The 14,821-nt window shown below is 33.8% G+C and overlaps 1 protein-coding gene across 8 annotated transcripts in view; it reads left to right on the forward strand.

Annotated features, from left to right (window-relative positions):
• The window catches only part of LOC129240221 (ecdysone-induced protein 74EF-like), a 175,096-nt gene extending 160,499 nt beyond the window's left edge, over window positions 1-14,597 (forward strand). For all 8 annotated transcript variants that reach the window (XM_054875877.1, XM_054875875.1, XM_054875882.1 and 5 more), the window contains 3 exons: window positions 1,992-2,207; window positions 11,250-12,072; window positions 12,357-14,597. In XM_054875877.1, coding sequence (XP_054731852.1) covers window positions 1,992-2,207; window positions 11,250-11,980 — 947 coding nt within the window. In that variant the 3' untranslated portion in view covers window positions 11,981-12,072; window positions 12,357-14,597. The remainder of the gene's footprint in view (window positions 1-1,991; window positions 2,208-11,249; window positions 12,073-12,356) is intronic.
• Window positions 14,598-14,821: the final 224 nt, after the last annotated feature.

Genomic DNA, 14,821 nt, shown 5'->3' on the forward strand with positions numbered 1-14,821 from the left:
TTTTTAAAACCACTGTAAACAATCCTAACATGGCTCACGCATCAAAGCGTTCTAAGTGATTTTATAGTAAAATATATCAAACTTTCCAATGGAAACGTCCGATGGTGTCATAGAACACTAAAAATAAAAATAACAACCCTCGTATTAAACAAACGTGTTGCAGCTGATTTTTTTTTTGAAATTGTATTTGTTTCTAAATACAAATGTGTCAAAACGAATAATGAAATATTTATTTATCAATAAATTTCTTCACTTGGAACATCAGGATAATTACCGTTTTTCCCTATGCTGACTAATAAAAGCACCAATGAGTTCGTAAGTAAAAATAAAAAAATAAATAAATAATTGGCGCGTACACTTCTGTTAGGTGTTTGGCCGAGCTCCTCCTCCTATTTGTGGTGTGCGTCTTGATGTTGTTCCACAAATGGAGGGACCTACAGTTTCAAGCCGACTCCGAACGGCAGATATTTTTATGAGGAGCTTTTTCATGGCAGAAATACACTCGGAGGTTTGCCATTGCCTGCCGAGGGGCGACCGCTATTAGAAAAATGTTTTTTATTAATTTTGCTTTCACCGAGATTCGAACCAACGACCTCTCTGTGAATTCCGAATGGTAATCACGCACCAACCCATTCGGCTACGGCGGCCGCCTAAATACTCCATTAGAATTCGTTCTTCTCCATTAGATACAAATTTTAAAATCGATTTTAAACTACCTTTCTGACGAGCCATGTAGTTGAAATATTTAGCTTAGCCCATAAGTGCCACTGAGGTTGAGGTATTTTCATGTTTGGGAAATACATTAAGTACTAGCATAAATAGAAATAACTCTGCAATCAGATTGCTATACATATTAATCAGATGTCAGTATGACAATTCTCTATTTCATTTCATTATTTGCTATAGACTCCAAATTTGAAAACTCACTAAAATGATTGAAATCGATTGAAAAATTTAACACACACCAGAGTAAAAGTATAAAATAATTATTTTGAATTAGAACTTTTATAAAATATTTTGTCTTGCGAGTACTTTTAAAGTAATTAAAAATTCAGTCACGAACCTTCCAAACAACTTCTATGGAATTAAAACTCTTTCTAGGCTTAAGAGAAATTATTTTATAATTTTTACTAATTATAAAATCGTTTTAAACTAAAAATGTGTTCTTTTATTTAAATAGATAGTTTCCACTCCTTAGAGAGAGTATAGTTTACAGAAATTGTTTATATATATCCAGAGTACTAGGTATTAAAAACCTTTTTTATGATCCGTTGTTTGCCAAAGTATTCAAAATAAAAACATGACGCGATTCAACTATTGTATTACAATACTGAAGATATCTCAATGAAATTTGTTACTCATGTTACGTTTGGTCTAACTTAAGTTCAATTATCTTCTTTAATTTCTCTAATTATGATTTCCATCATCTTTAAAAGCTTGAACCCGAATAATACCTGATAATGATTCTTATATGACTTTGGTTAAGAGTTAGTTTCACCCCGACTTCAACCATTACTGTAAGTTAAGATTGAGAAGAAATTTGTCAATTGAAATCTCTAACTGGGACTTACTAGACCGAGATGAGATAATTCCAATAACAAAAAATTTAACACGTTCGCTAAATTAGTTTTTGTAGGCGCTCGTACACACTCAGTGAACTCGGTGCACTGCTTTTGATACTCTAATAAGTACAATATTTTTATCTCAATCAATGTAGTTTCTCTCATAAAATGAGCTGTACAGATTATCATGGGAATAAACATTTTTTAAATTAAATCATTAGTATTATTTCAAATGGTTTTAAGGGGAGCAAAGAGCCGCTTTTACCCCTTTATACCCTTTTGTAATTAATTTAACATATGGTATTAAGGAGGAACGAATAGCCTTTAAAATTAATTTAGCATATATGTGTATATGTATAGATATATAATTAATTGTACACTCGTACACGTTTCTAATAAAATAATCTTTCAAATTTGTTTTCCTTAAAGGTTCATTTCCCCCCAGTCCAGCTGATAGCGGCGTGTCTGACGTGGACAGTTCTAGCTCTGGAGGACAGCCATGTAGCGATGAGATAAAAGCGAGGCTTGGTATACCTGCACATTGTCACCCGCATGCGTCTCATATACCATCCGGAACATTTCTACATCCCAACCTCTATCAAAACACAGCGTCGTTACGAAATATATGGAGTCGAAGTGTTGGAAGTGAGTGGTTGTACTTTTTTGGTACTTACATTTGTAATACAATTTATAATTTAGTCCAGTTAAACATGTACGTGTGTAAAAATGAATCGGCAAAAATTTAGACATTTCCATTTCCCTTTGGAAGCTCAAAAATGTACCTAGAGATTCAGGCGATAGTGGCTAAAATAGAAATTCGCGCACCTTGTGACGATTTAATTAATAAGAAAAAATAGTTTAATCCTACTATAAAATTAATATAATCTAGGTCAGCAATTACTACTTACATATTAATATTGAAATTTAAATATTATTGGTATTGATCTTGATTAATAGGGCTGAAATGTATTTGAAAGTGAAATCGCAATTTCAAGCCACATTCTTTTAAAACAATATTAACCAGACATTGAGAAAATCACGCTAAACAATTTAAACAATGGGACTTATTTAATTTTTTGTGTAGTAGAGTCGACATAAAAGTGGTGCGATTGTGAGAAATCTGGTCAATTCTTTCAATACACTTTTTTATTCTATATAAATATGTATTTTTTTATTGGCAAACATTTATAATTCAATTCCGTAGATAACGTTTAAGCGAAAAAACAGACCTTGGAGATAAAATACAATTTCTAATGTAAGGAGCAAATTCTCCTTTCTCTAGCAAATATAAGCTTATTTATCGCTCTTTTTCGGTGTAAATAATTTTCATAACAATAGTACTGCTATCAGTTGTACATTACCAAAATAATCATTCATTGCAAATACTCTCTTCTTTACGTAAAGCCTTCCATTCTCGTCCCCATAGTGCCGTTATCGACGAACGCTGTCGCAACCTGTACCCACAGCGCGCAGAAATGCAACTTCGGCGAAACGCATACCCGTAACTGTATCACAGCCTTTCTTGTTGTATTTATTTTTACCGTTAATTTACTTGAGTATCGTATGCTCATTGATCAATTTGCATACAGGCCTTTGCACAAATATGCCTATACTTTATTAATTACCAAATAGCATGGAATATGTATGTGAACGAAATTCAAAGAAACTACATATAAGTTGTTTACTTTAATATAAATGACAAGATTCTAAAACTACAATATTTTCAATTATAATAGGAAAAAATTTTAAATTTTCTAAATTCATTTATGGGACATTCATATACGTATCAGCTGACGTGATCAAATGTGAGGAAGTGTCATGGAAATGTAAAGCTACCATCACATAATGTTTCTGTTGCGGTAGACTTTGATTGTTTTCATACATTCATGTCAGCTTACTGCTCTATCTCTAGGCAGAATTGCCAGTATACATATTTTGAAATCACTAAAACGCAAACAAATACTATGCTTATATTCTATACTATGCTTCATTTCTAATCACTTATGTGTATTGAACTCAGCTGAATTCAACCCATGTGTCTAAACACTTTTTTAGACCGAGTTAACAAGCCTCTTCGGGTTGAATGGACACATATTTTCTTCATCGGTAAAAATCTTAACTCGTGTTGAAATTCGTGTACTTATATAAGCGATTTATGAGTTGAGTTAAGTAGCGAAACAGCTGTTCAAAGCAAAAAAACATAATCAAATAGCAAAAGGGAGTTTCCTACAAAATGGAGCCAAATAAAATAGCTAAGTAGCTTCCACCTTAACTCTATTCAGTTTTCAACCCAAATTAAAAAGTAACCGCTTAAGCTTATAAGCTCTACCCGTGTTAAATATAAGTGAATACAAATGAAGTATAAATAAGAAATATTTAAAATTTTCTTAGAATAATGGAAAATTAAAATTACGATCGAGCACAGTGTATTAACAAAACTAAATAATTTTTATTTATTTGATAACAGATTCGATCATTTACACCATGATATTTAATAGTCGAAAGGTCTTTTGCACACCTCGCATGTATGCTGACCAATGGCAACATTGTGTCGATGTATGGTAAACAGACAGCACAAAACCAATATATACATAAAAGAAGTCCACGGTAAAAGTTTTATGAAACTTTGTTTTTTTTTTTTATGCTATTAAAATTAATTAAACTTATTAGAAATTAAATTAATTAAACTACTTAGAAATGCCAGAGGATGGACCAGATAAAATCGAGGTCCAAGTGACAAAGCTGGCAAAGTTTAAAATTGATTTGATTGAAGTTAGCTTAACGGAAAAATTATTATTATTTTTTTGAATGAGGTATATTCTAAGAGTTGTGTGGTAAAAACCCACACAAATGTTTGAAGGATCTAGCAAATATGAGGTAAAAATTCGCACATTTTGTTTAACGGAATGGTACAATAATACCAATCATACGTACAAATATGTGTGTATGAATGTACTTGCATATACTATGTATTTACAAAATGTTCGATGCTTGCGAATTAAACTTATGGGCTCACGAATATTTGCGACATACAATGACTGCGAGTATAAGTAAGCGTGTGGCTCTCAAACGACGAACGCAGTGCATTTCGAAAGAAATACCAAAACCAAAAACAAAAGCAAACATCCACGAATTCAAACTTACCCTTCCTATTTTGCTAAATAAATGCCTGCATACTCTCCCGTAATCGGAAAAACTCTCACTCTTCGCTTCGTTGCATACACAAGCATAGCTATGTGCATATTCATATGCATACATTCATACTTGCATGACATACTATGTATATACATATGTACGTATACGTAATGTTTGTCTCACTTGCTGCTGCCATCGTCAGCTGTGATGCCACACAAAGCTAACTGAACTGACGTCGACATGCAGTCCCACTGACAGTCACCTCACCTCCGTTCGCCATCGTTTCGTATAACTACACGACACTAAATGTATGTATAAATACATGCATATATATACTTATACATCTGTAGACCAATTCGTTTGCGCCAGATCCATATGTGTGCGAACTGTGTATGCCTTTTCTCGCAGTCGTTTGTTGTTTATATTTTTGTATGTATGAATGAATCCGTGGTCATCGACACATTGCCTTTGCACAAATTCTGAAGGTCACAACTACAGCAAAACGAGTGAGCGCCAAACCAAAATGAGAGCGGAGAGGTGTGAGTAAATGGCATTCAACAAGGGGGCGATATGCTCCAGACTAGCCCCCTAAACAGCAATGCATCTCTTGATATGCATATTTACTAGCATTCATTTGTTTATGGAAATTCTCATAGTTATTACTGGATGAATACGAGTGTGATAATGAAGTGTTCGAGCAAATTTTATTTGTTCTCTGTTTGCGAAAATCCGTCAGTTGTGACTGGTTCCCGTTTAATGAACATGGAACTATAACTGGTTCACCTTTCTTTTCGTTCCAGTCTTTATTTGATGGTTATAAACTAGATACCCTTATCACATACAAACATTTTAGGTTAAATATACAAAAATTACGGTACTAACTCTGTAATATGCATATGTATGTAAATACTTGTTTACTTACATACAGCCTAAATTTCAATAGTTGCAAACCTCAAATGCGTTTCACTAGTTGAGGGATTTCTTGCTGAGTTGAAGCACATGGACAATCGCATCCATACGTTCACATATACATACATATGTATGCATTTGTATATTTGATTGATACCTTTACATTGTGAAACGCATAAACACAGCAAGTCGTGAAATGAGTGATGTGGAGATCGTTGTACGGTGTCTTTGCATTTTATATGTGATGCTCGAAGTGGTCGGCGGTGTACATTTAGCTTCCTTTTATAAGACGTGATAAACACATTTTGAATTTGTTCTATTTCTCTTCGATTAACGAGACAAAACCAATTGTGCGAATATCCGCCAAGGAAACCAACTAACGGAAACATGTACATTCATACAAGTGTATTTAGGTGATTAAAATTTTGGCTCAACGCATTCATCGCGTTGAAAATTGCGTCGAAAATAAAATTATTTCGAATATATTACCAGATTTCTTAAAAGTTTTGATGTAGATCTGTTAGGTTTGCATTTTTCTGTCATCTGTTTATTATGTGTTATATTACTGAAATAATACTTCTAAATCTTACTTATTATTACATTTCCCAAAGGTATTTTTTGTTTTTTGTTAATATCTCGTTTTTTGCTGTCAACGAAATCAAATCAACATATAATGTATTGTTTCAAAGGAAGAGATTAGCGCTATTTAACAATCACAATATTGAAGGGTATATCTTATTAAAAGCAAATATTAAAAATAAACGATTATGAGCGCACAAATAAGCAAATTCGTACTATGACACCATTATGAATGTTAGATTGCATTGCTAACAAAAAGATGGCGCGCAAGCGCAAATATCACGAGAGGGTTGCTTTCAAACCCTTCCTTATTTTTGGTGTCACTGCGGCTATGCAGCTGATTTCCCTTGACCCGCATTTTGAAAACCCTGAAATAAAGGTATTAAATATTAGTATTTTTAAATTACAAGCGTAGAGATTTAGCGATGGGATGTATTGATTTATAATATCCTGAAGAAGAACCTTGAATTCGTTGACCTTACCCGATATAATGTGCACTTCACTATAAGTATTTTCCCACCACTACTAAGAGTTTCATATGATATCTTCATAAGAATTATTGTATGTATGTATTTGATAATTTTTAATGGAACTTTTTTCTCAAAATGGTTTGTTTGCCTCGAAAGACGGATTTTTCAACTAGTACAATAATAGATTTTTTATATAATTTATATGTATAATAGATATATGCGCGGCAGCCATAGTGGACTGGGTTGGTGCAGGCCTCCCATTCGGTAGTACCCCGGTTCGAGGCCCCGGGCAAAAACATCAAATGAAAACACCATGAAAAAGCTCCTCATAAAAACCACCTTCCGTTCGGAGACGGAATAAAACTGTAGGCCTCTCAACTTGTGGAGAAATACATTCACAGCTCATTTCCTTCATTGAGTAGGCATTGTGAAACCCATTGCAAATTACCTAATTTTATTCCAGTATTCATGGCTTTGGATCCATGGATTAATTAAAAACTTCTTTTCGGCAGCAATACCTATGTACATCTTCCACTACGTCTGGCAGGTTTTCTTACAGGAAGGAAAGATTTTGTTCGTCGTTAATCCCCACCCTGATTCATGACATAGCTGTATTTCGGTTCTCGGCCATATCATATATTCCCATCCGCAACAGTCCAATTTCCGTGCGATACAAAAAAGTTATACTTTAATCGCACATATCTATCTTTGGTAAACATTGCTGTTTTCTTCTGCATCACCATATACATACACACGCCGACTTACATTGATATTTAACACAATAAGCACTGCTGCAAGAGAAACAGCATCGTTTCTGTCCTTTGATTGCAGGAATATTTTCGGCTATATATTTTTCTAAGCTTTTGCACTTTCACGTGGTTAGCATGAAATGTATTTGCCAATTTTCTCGCCAACTTACCCTAATGCAATAAATGTATTATTTATTGTTGCAGTAATAATTTATTCCTGAATTGCTTTCTAATCATCGTTTGTGGATTACAATTAAGAAAAAAAACAATTTGGCCTGCAAAAAGCACAAGATAACTGTTACATTATGTTGTGTTGTCCTTTTATATGTTAGATTTTTTGTTGCTGTTAGATTGACTTCCACCCACTTTGAGACAAATAGGCAACAAACAATTTTAGTTATTAGATATGTTAGAGAATAACTGTTGTTAAAAAGAAAAGTGTTGCCCCATGTTACAGTATTTTAAAGCGTTATTTCTAAAGATATGTGCATATCTGCCGAACTATCCCTGATGTTATGAAACATTATTCATTAATATTATTATTGAACAGTTTGAAAAAAATACTCTTTTAAAAAGCAATGTAAGATTTCTAATCAAATTAATCATTGCGCACATATTTACGCTTACGCTACTCCTGTCTATCGGTCCATTCAACTTCTAGAAGTCCTCAATCGGATTCAAATGCGGAGACCGAGGCGGCCAATACGTTTCATTGACACTTTTGGCGCTAAACCATGACTTAACAGATTCAGCCGTGTGCTTTGAGTCATTGATCCTGTTTGTAGATCCAATGCAACGCCATTTTCCACTACGCCTACAGCAACATTACAGTCTTTAAAATATTTATATAATGGCCTAACTCCACTTGCTGAAAAGCATTCGCTAACCAATCGAGATGCGATTGAGCAAATGTTAAACGCTTTAATTTGTTTTTCCAGATATCATACGTTTTTATGCTGGACAGCAACTTCGTAATGAAGCTTTAGCAGGCGTCTGCGGACACTTCTCGACGGTATTTGCAAATTTAAATCTTTAATAAATCAAGACGTCAGTATTTTGCTGTGCGTGAGCGACCGCCTACATGAAGGACAAACACTTCCTCATAACTATAGTCATATAAAAATAATGAAGAATTATTTTTCGGGTTAACGCATGAATAATTTTACGCGGACTGCAACATGTTTGGTGTATAATTTGGTTAATTTTTAAACCATACTCATATAAAAATCCCCAAGCGCAATTATATTATAAAGATTGGGGACGCTTTTGAATGAAATCATAATCCAGCATGTGGTACCTTTTCCAAAAATTTTATGTAAAGATTTCCAGTGCAATAAAAATATAAACAAGCATATGTATTTTTGTGTATATATGTTTGTTATAACTCTGACAAATACCTATTATTAAACCCACAAAGTTACTAAAATACATTCGGAGCTCTCGAAACCTTCTTAATTTAAGATATTGTAAATATTGTATGTAATGGTGATATAAAAAAAAAGTGCATTTCAAGTACAACAAAAAATTTACAGTACCAGAAATCCATTGTAAGCCAGAGCGATTACAGTAAAACGATGTATAATTATTGAATAAAATTCTTAACAGTTTCACCCCAAATTGAAAATAGTGAAAATATATTATTTATAACATAAGTTTAGCAGTTTTGAATTTATTTTTCACATTGGAAATTGTTAACTTAACTGGTTAAGATATTAGCATCTAGTAAGTCCGTGAATAGGTCTAATTCCAGTCCAGAAAAAGGATAATACCAATCAAAGCAAGCATAAGCTCCTGGTGCGCATCAAGACAAATTTTTTCTGAATGCGTTAGTCAACCATTGTATTTATTGTATTATTTTCTTAGAAATACAACAAATCGTGAATTGCCCGATAAGAAATAAAACTTAAGTTTTTCATTATTTCCTCTTTGCGTACCTTCCTTTCAACTCACCTTTTATATGGTATATGTAGAAATAATAAACTTGTCGAAACATGCATAAATGCATATATACATACGCATGACGGATCAATTTTATAAATAATAAAATAACTACACAAGCAATTCACACACTACCCCACAAACACTTTTATTTATATCCAAGGCATTTCGTAACATTCCTCTTTATTTTTGACGCCGGATGTAAGCCAAGTAACTAAAAATATTATGGGCGCACACATTCACATGTATACGATTATATGTATGTACATGCATGCAATTATTTTTATGCTTACATCTGCATATGTGTAAATATGTAAGTACCTTGCAGGAAACTCTGAGCTAATGAGAAAAAGTTAGACTAACTGTTCAACTCACTTTATTAATTATTCGATTTCCGTCGTTCAATATATCAAAAATATTTTTTTGGATGAGGGGCTTAAAGTGACTCAATGGTATGTCCCGATTCCGATTACTCTTCATCATCATTCGAGCAAAATTTCTTATCGGCCACCATTTTTTTAGGCCGCCGAACAGCCAGTAGTCGCCAAATCTGGCGAACGCGGTGGATGTGGGAGCAATTCGAAGTGAGCAACCAGGGCACCCACTTTGATCAAAGGCTTCTCAAAGTCAAATGCTCGTGCAATATTCAGCCAACACGTTCTTTTGCTATCTTTGCGATATCAGCTAACTCACGCAAATTCAATTTTCGATCATTCCAAACGATTTTGTGGATTTTTTTGATGTTTTCTGGTGTTACCGCCTCATTTGGGCGTTCACTGCGTTGAGCATCATCGGTGTCTCTACGACCACGTTTGAAGTCAGCAAACCCTTGTTTTATTGCAGTTTCTGATGGAGCGGAGTCCCCATAACACTTTTCAAGCCATTGCTTCGCTTGAACGGTATTTTTACCCATCAAGAAGTAGCACGAAATTTCCTTTTTTCAATTGTTCTGAAAATAACAAAAGTAGCGTCACTCTTAGCACAATAACTCACGAACCAATGAATAGATATTATATATATATATAATTGGCGCTTACTTCATTTTTGGATGTTTGGCCGAGCTATTCTTATTTGTGGCTGGCGTCTTGATGTTGTTCCTCAAATCGCGAGACCTACAGTTTTAAGCCGACTCCGAACTGCAGACATTTTTTTATGAGAAACTTTTTCATGGCAGAAATAAGCTCGGAGATTTGGCATTACCTGCTGAGGACCGCTATTAGAAAAAACTTGTTTCTTAATTTTGGTCTTTCACCGAGATTCGAACCTACGTTCTCTCTGAAATCAGAATGGTAGTCACGCACCAACCCATTCGGGTACGGCATGTGTTATATCGTTTTATTCTTTAATCGACTTCAAAAGAGGATATGATGAACTAAACACGATTTCTTCGCTCTTTATGTAATTTTTCTGATATTGGGTTACAACCTATTTGAAATTATCCATTTCATACGAAAAATCTATTTCAAGCTCAGCGCAATTAAACATGCGAGTGAGCACATCATTTTAATTGAGGATCGGAAAGATTGATTTTCAAAATTTAAACTATTTTATACAGAAAGCTTTATTTAATAATTTCATTCTATGTAAAAACCATATCTTGCTGTGGTTTTTAAAAACAGCCTATTTCAATAAATAATTTCATAGACCTGTTGAGAATCAAGAACATGTGAGCTAGGCTTCTTAAATAATCAAGAAATGGTGTGCCTTGCCCAAACTATTTCATAAATAAATGTAGTATTGAAAATATTAACATAAACATAAACCATATAAAACTAGATCTTCGACAAATTTACTAACTGCATGCAACTCAAATTGAACTCGTGAAAAGTTCTTCGTACTTATTTTTCTAATGCATATCGATTAAATTTATTTATAATACATGTAAAACTTTCTTAATTCTATTTTAGTGACCGATGGTTATTACTTGCCACTTGCGACCGGTACAAACCCATCCAATGGTGCGTCTGTGAGTAGCAGCAGTGGTGCGAATGGCGGTGCAGTCGGGACGTTGAATGGCACTAATGCGACAGCGTACTCAACGACACCTTACTTCACCACACCTTCTCCGCCACGCGCTAATCCCGGCCTCACTCCACATCATTCCCTGCACGCACACCAACAACACTTGCACCACCATCAGCATTCCTCGCTGGCCAACAGCCAGGCGACCGCTGCCGGTGGTGTGCTGCATCAACCAAGTGTAATCCAACCAACAACGTCCAATGTCAACTATGATCTCTCCTATATGCTGGAGCTTGGCGGTTTCCCACAGCGAAAAGTGAAAAAACCGCGAAAGCCAAAAATAGAAATGGGTGTTAAGCGACGTAGTCGAGAAGGTTCTACAACATACCTATGGGAATTCCTTCTGAAGTTGCTGCAGGATCGAGAATACTGTCCGCGCTTCATTAAGTGGACAAATCGTGAGAAGGGTGTATTCAAGCTGGTCGACTCGAAGGCAGTGTCACGGCTATGGGGAATGCATAAGAACAAACCGGATATGAATTACGAGACAATGGGACGAGCCCTTCGATATTACTACCAGCGTGGCATACTGGCTAAAGTGGATGGGCAACGGCTGGTCTACCAATTTGTGGATGTGCCAAAGGATATTGTAGAGATCGATTGCAATGGAGTGTAAATGTGTGTGATGGGAGCATACTGGGGCCAGTGTTGGCACAACTAAAAACATGCATAAACGACATAGATTTTTGGGCTGTACATTCCATTGAGGTGAGTTTTCAAGTCGAGTTAGTACAAAGTGGCGCAAAATTAATCATCAATTTTGTTTTTGAATAATTTTTACTGAATAAAAAATAATTTTCAGTGATGAAAATCTTTATCTGATCTTTACGCGCTCAATTGTTTGTCTGTTTGAATACTGCGTCACAAGTGTCAAAAATAGTTGATGCACGACGCCATTTGGAAAAATTATAAATCTTCCGATAGCGTGACTAATTTTGCGCCACCTTGTTTATAATTACTGTCGTAGTTAACCAATGTTTTCCGATTTTCAGAATTAACGCATCACCTACAACTTAAGTGGATTTTGTGGAATGTACAAAGCAATACAAATCGCTCGAAATCTCAGCCAAATTTCGGGGAATATAAATATTCGCGGATTACAGCAGTTTTATACAAAGAAGGATGCATACTGTAAAGAATTTGTATTTATTAGATCTTTTTTATGTTAATATTAGTTATAGAGAAATAATTGTGTGTAAGGCTCGCTAAAAAGAAATTGTATATTTTAGATACACAATAACATACAATATATCTAATAAAAAACCAGTAGTTATATTTATGTTTAATAAGAAATATGTTGAAAACACAGTGTTGTAATATTTTCAAATTGTTATTAATTATTAGTAAAATTAAAAATGAATGATAGAGGGGCGTTTACAAGTATGAACCTTTTACATAAATTATGTGTATATGTATGTCTGGCTAAGGCATATGAATACTATTAATTTGTTTTTGTTGCTTATTTTATAGTAAACTCTAAAGAGTATAGATACACATAAATATAGATTAATATTTTGTAACATAAGTCATGAATGTTGAAATATATTAACTCTAGTTTTACTGTCCCCGAATACTATATATACCTAGATACATTTTCTTTGTTTTCTTCTTCCTTTTTATGTTTCTAAATTTTAACTAGAAAGCAAAAACAACAACAACAAATCTCACTGTTAACAGTTAAGAAAACCATGTTACGCTCCAAACAGGCTCAAGCGTATGAATTATTCATACTTGTTGTTAGGTCAAAAAATATACATAAGTATGTGATGGACTAGGTTTTTTTACCTCGTTATGATTGCTTTAGGAAATAATTTTCTATGTGTAACACATAGCTAAACACAAATAGCATCGATTTAAAATGCTTGTATTTAGATAAACAAATTGATACAAAAATGTATTTGTAGGTTACAACGCGCCAACATACATACACACATGTTTTAACCCGAAATTCGAAAATGTATTATATTTTTGAGGCAAACCCAACCCGCTTACCACCTTCCAATTCAATCCGGCTAAGAGGCTATCTGCCGGCTGGTGGCGGAACGAACAGAGCAGCCTATGTCTGGAAGTGGACTCTTAACATTGACATCTTCTCCTCACGCTAGGATTTGCATTTACAAAACCACATAAATATTATACATATGTACATATATACATATATACCCATATATGGGTATTGTACATACGATTTACATCATTTCTGTCACATAAACCGTGAGCATTTCTTTTCGCTTCCCCAAAAGCTTATTTTAACAGCGACAGTAGTACAAATAAAATTATATCATACATATGTGCAAATATAAGATGACAATGTAAACAAATTGCAAGAAAACTATTAGGGCAAAATTACGACTCCACTTCGTCCACTACATACATATTTGCCCTTTCTGGGGCAGAATGTGAATGGCAAAAAAGATTATTCAAAAAGATGAAAATAAATAAGATATGAATTATTCAAAGATAAATGTGATAACCCGTGATATTGGATTTTTTAAATTAGATACAAAAACATTAAGGCAATAATTGGAACTGAACGAAATTTGCATTAGCTTGGCTGTATATGTAAAGAAGAAAGAGTGCTTGAGTAGTAAATAAAAGTTGTATGTGGAGTGATTGCAAGTATAAAACTGATAACATAACTCATTTATTTATCAACCTGGATAATTATTCGTTTGACTATACTGAAACATTCAATAAACTTTCGATAATGTCCTACTTGCCCCGACTAATTGTTGTTGTTGTTTTTGAGCATCTAAATTGTACACAAGATAGCGAGAAATATTTTTTATTCCCGTTATTCAAAATCTTCAAAAGATTTCATTGTTTCGTGTCAAAATGTACTCGAGTATTTTGTTTTTGCCGCAAAAATACCGTCAAATGTCACTGCCGCATGCAAAAATAGCAGTAATTGTAATATTTTAAAGCAACATAAAAAACAACTTCCAAACTAGTGCAGGACTGAGTCCTGTGGCCACTGCCTAAATGTGCAATTTATATTTTTTTTTATTAAAGTAAAGAAATTAAAAAAAAAACTTAATAATGTTAGTATCGTTTAAGTATTGTTTAAGTTGTAAAATGTAAAAGAAAATCAAAAACCTATATGTATATATACATGCCCATATACCTGAATTCGTATTTGAAACTATTTAAATTTTATTGGCTTTGAGAAAACGAGTCCTGGACTTTTCTTACTTTACTTCCTTTTCAAATTAAATTTTTTATTTTAGTAAATATGTGAGCATACGAATAAGTTGAATACATATATAGTTTTTTTATTGTGACAACTTTTTTCTTATTTAAAAATAAAATTATTATTTCAATTTATTTGCGTTTTATTTATGTAAATACATTTGAAGAACAGCGCGTTTTAAAAGAAAAAGTATTTTATATAAATATGTTCATACGTTGCAGATGCACACATGAGTACGAGTATATAAAGACACCTATACAACAGTGA

Source organism: Anastrepha obliqua, chromosome 3, assembly GCF_027943255.1.
Source record: "Anastrepha obliqua isolate idAnaObli1 chromosome 3, idAnaObli1_1.0, whole genome shotgun sequence".
Lineage (NCBI taxonomy): Eukaryota > Metazoa > Arthropoda > Insecta > Diptera > Tephritidae > Anastrepha > Anastrepha obliqua.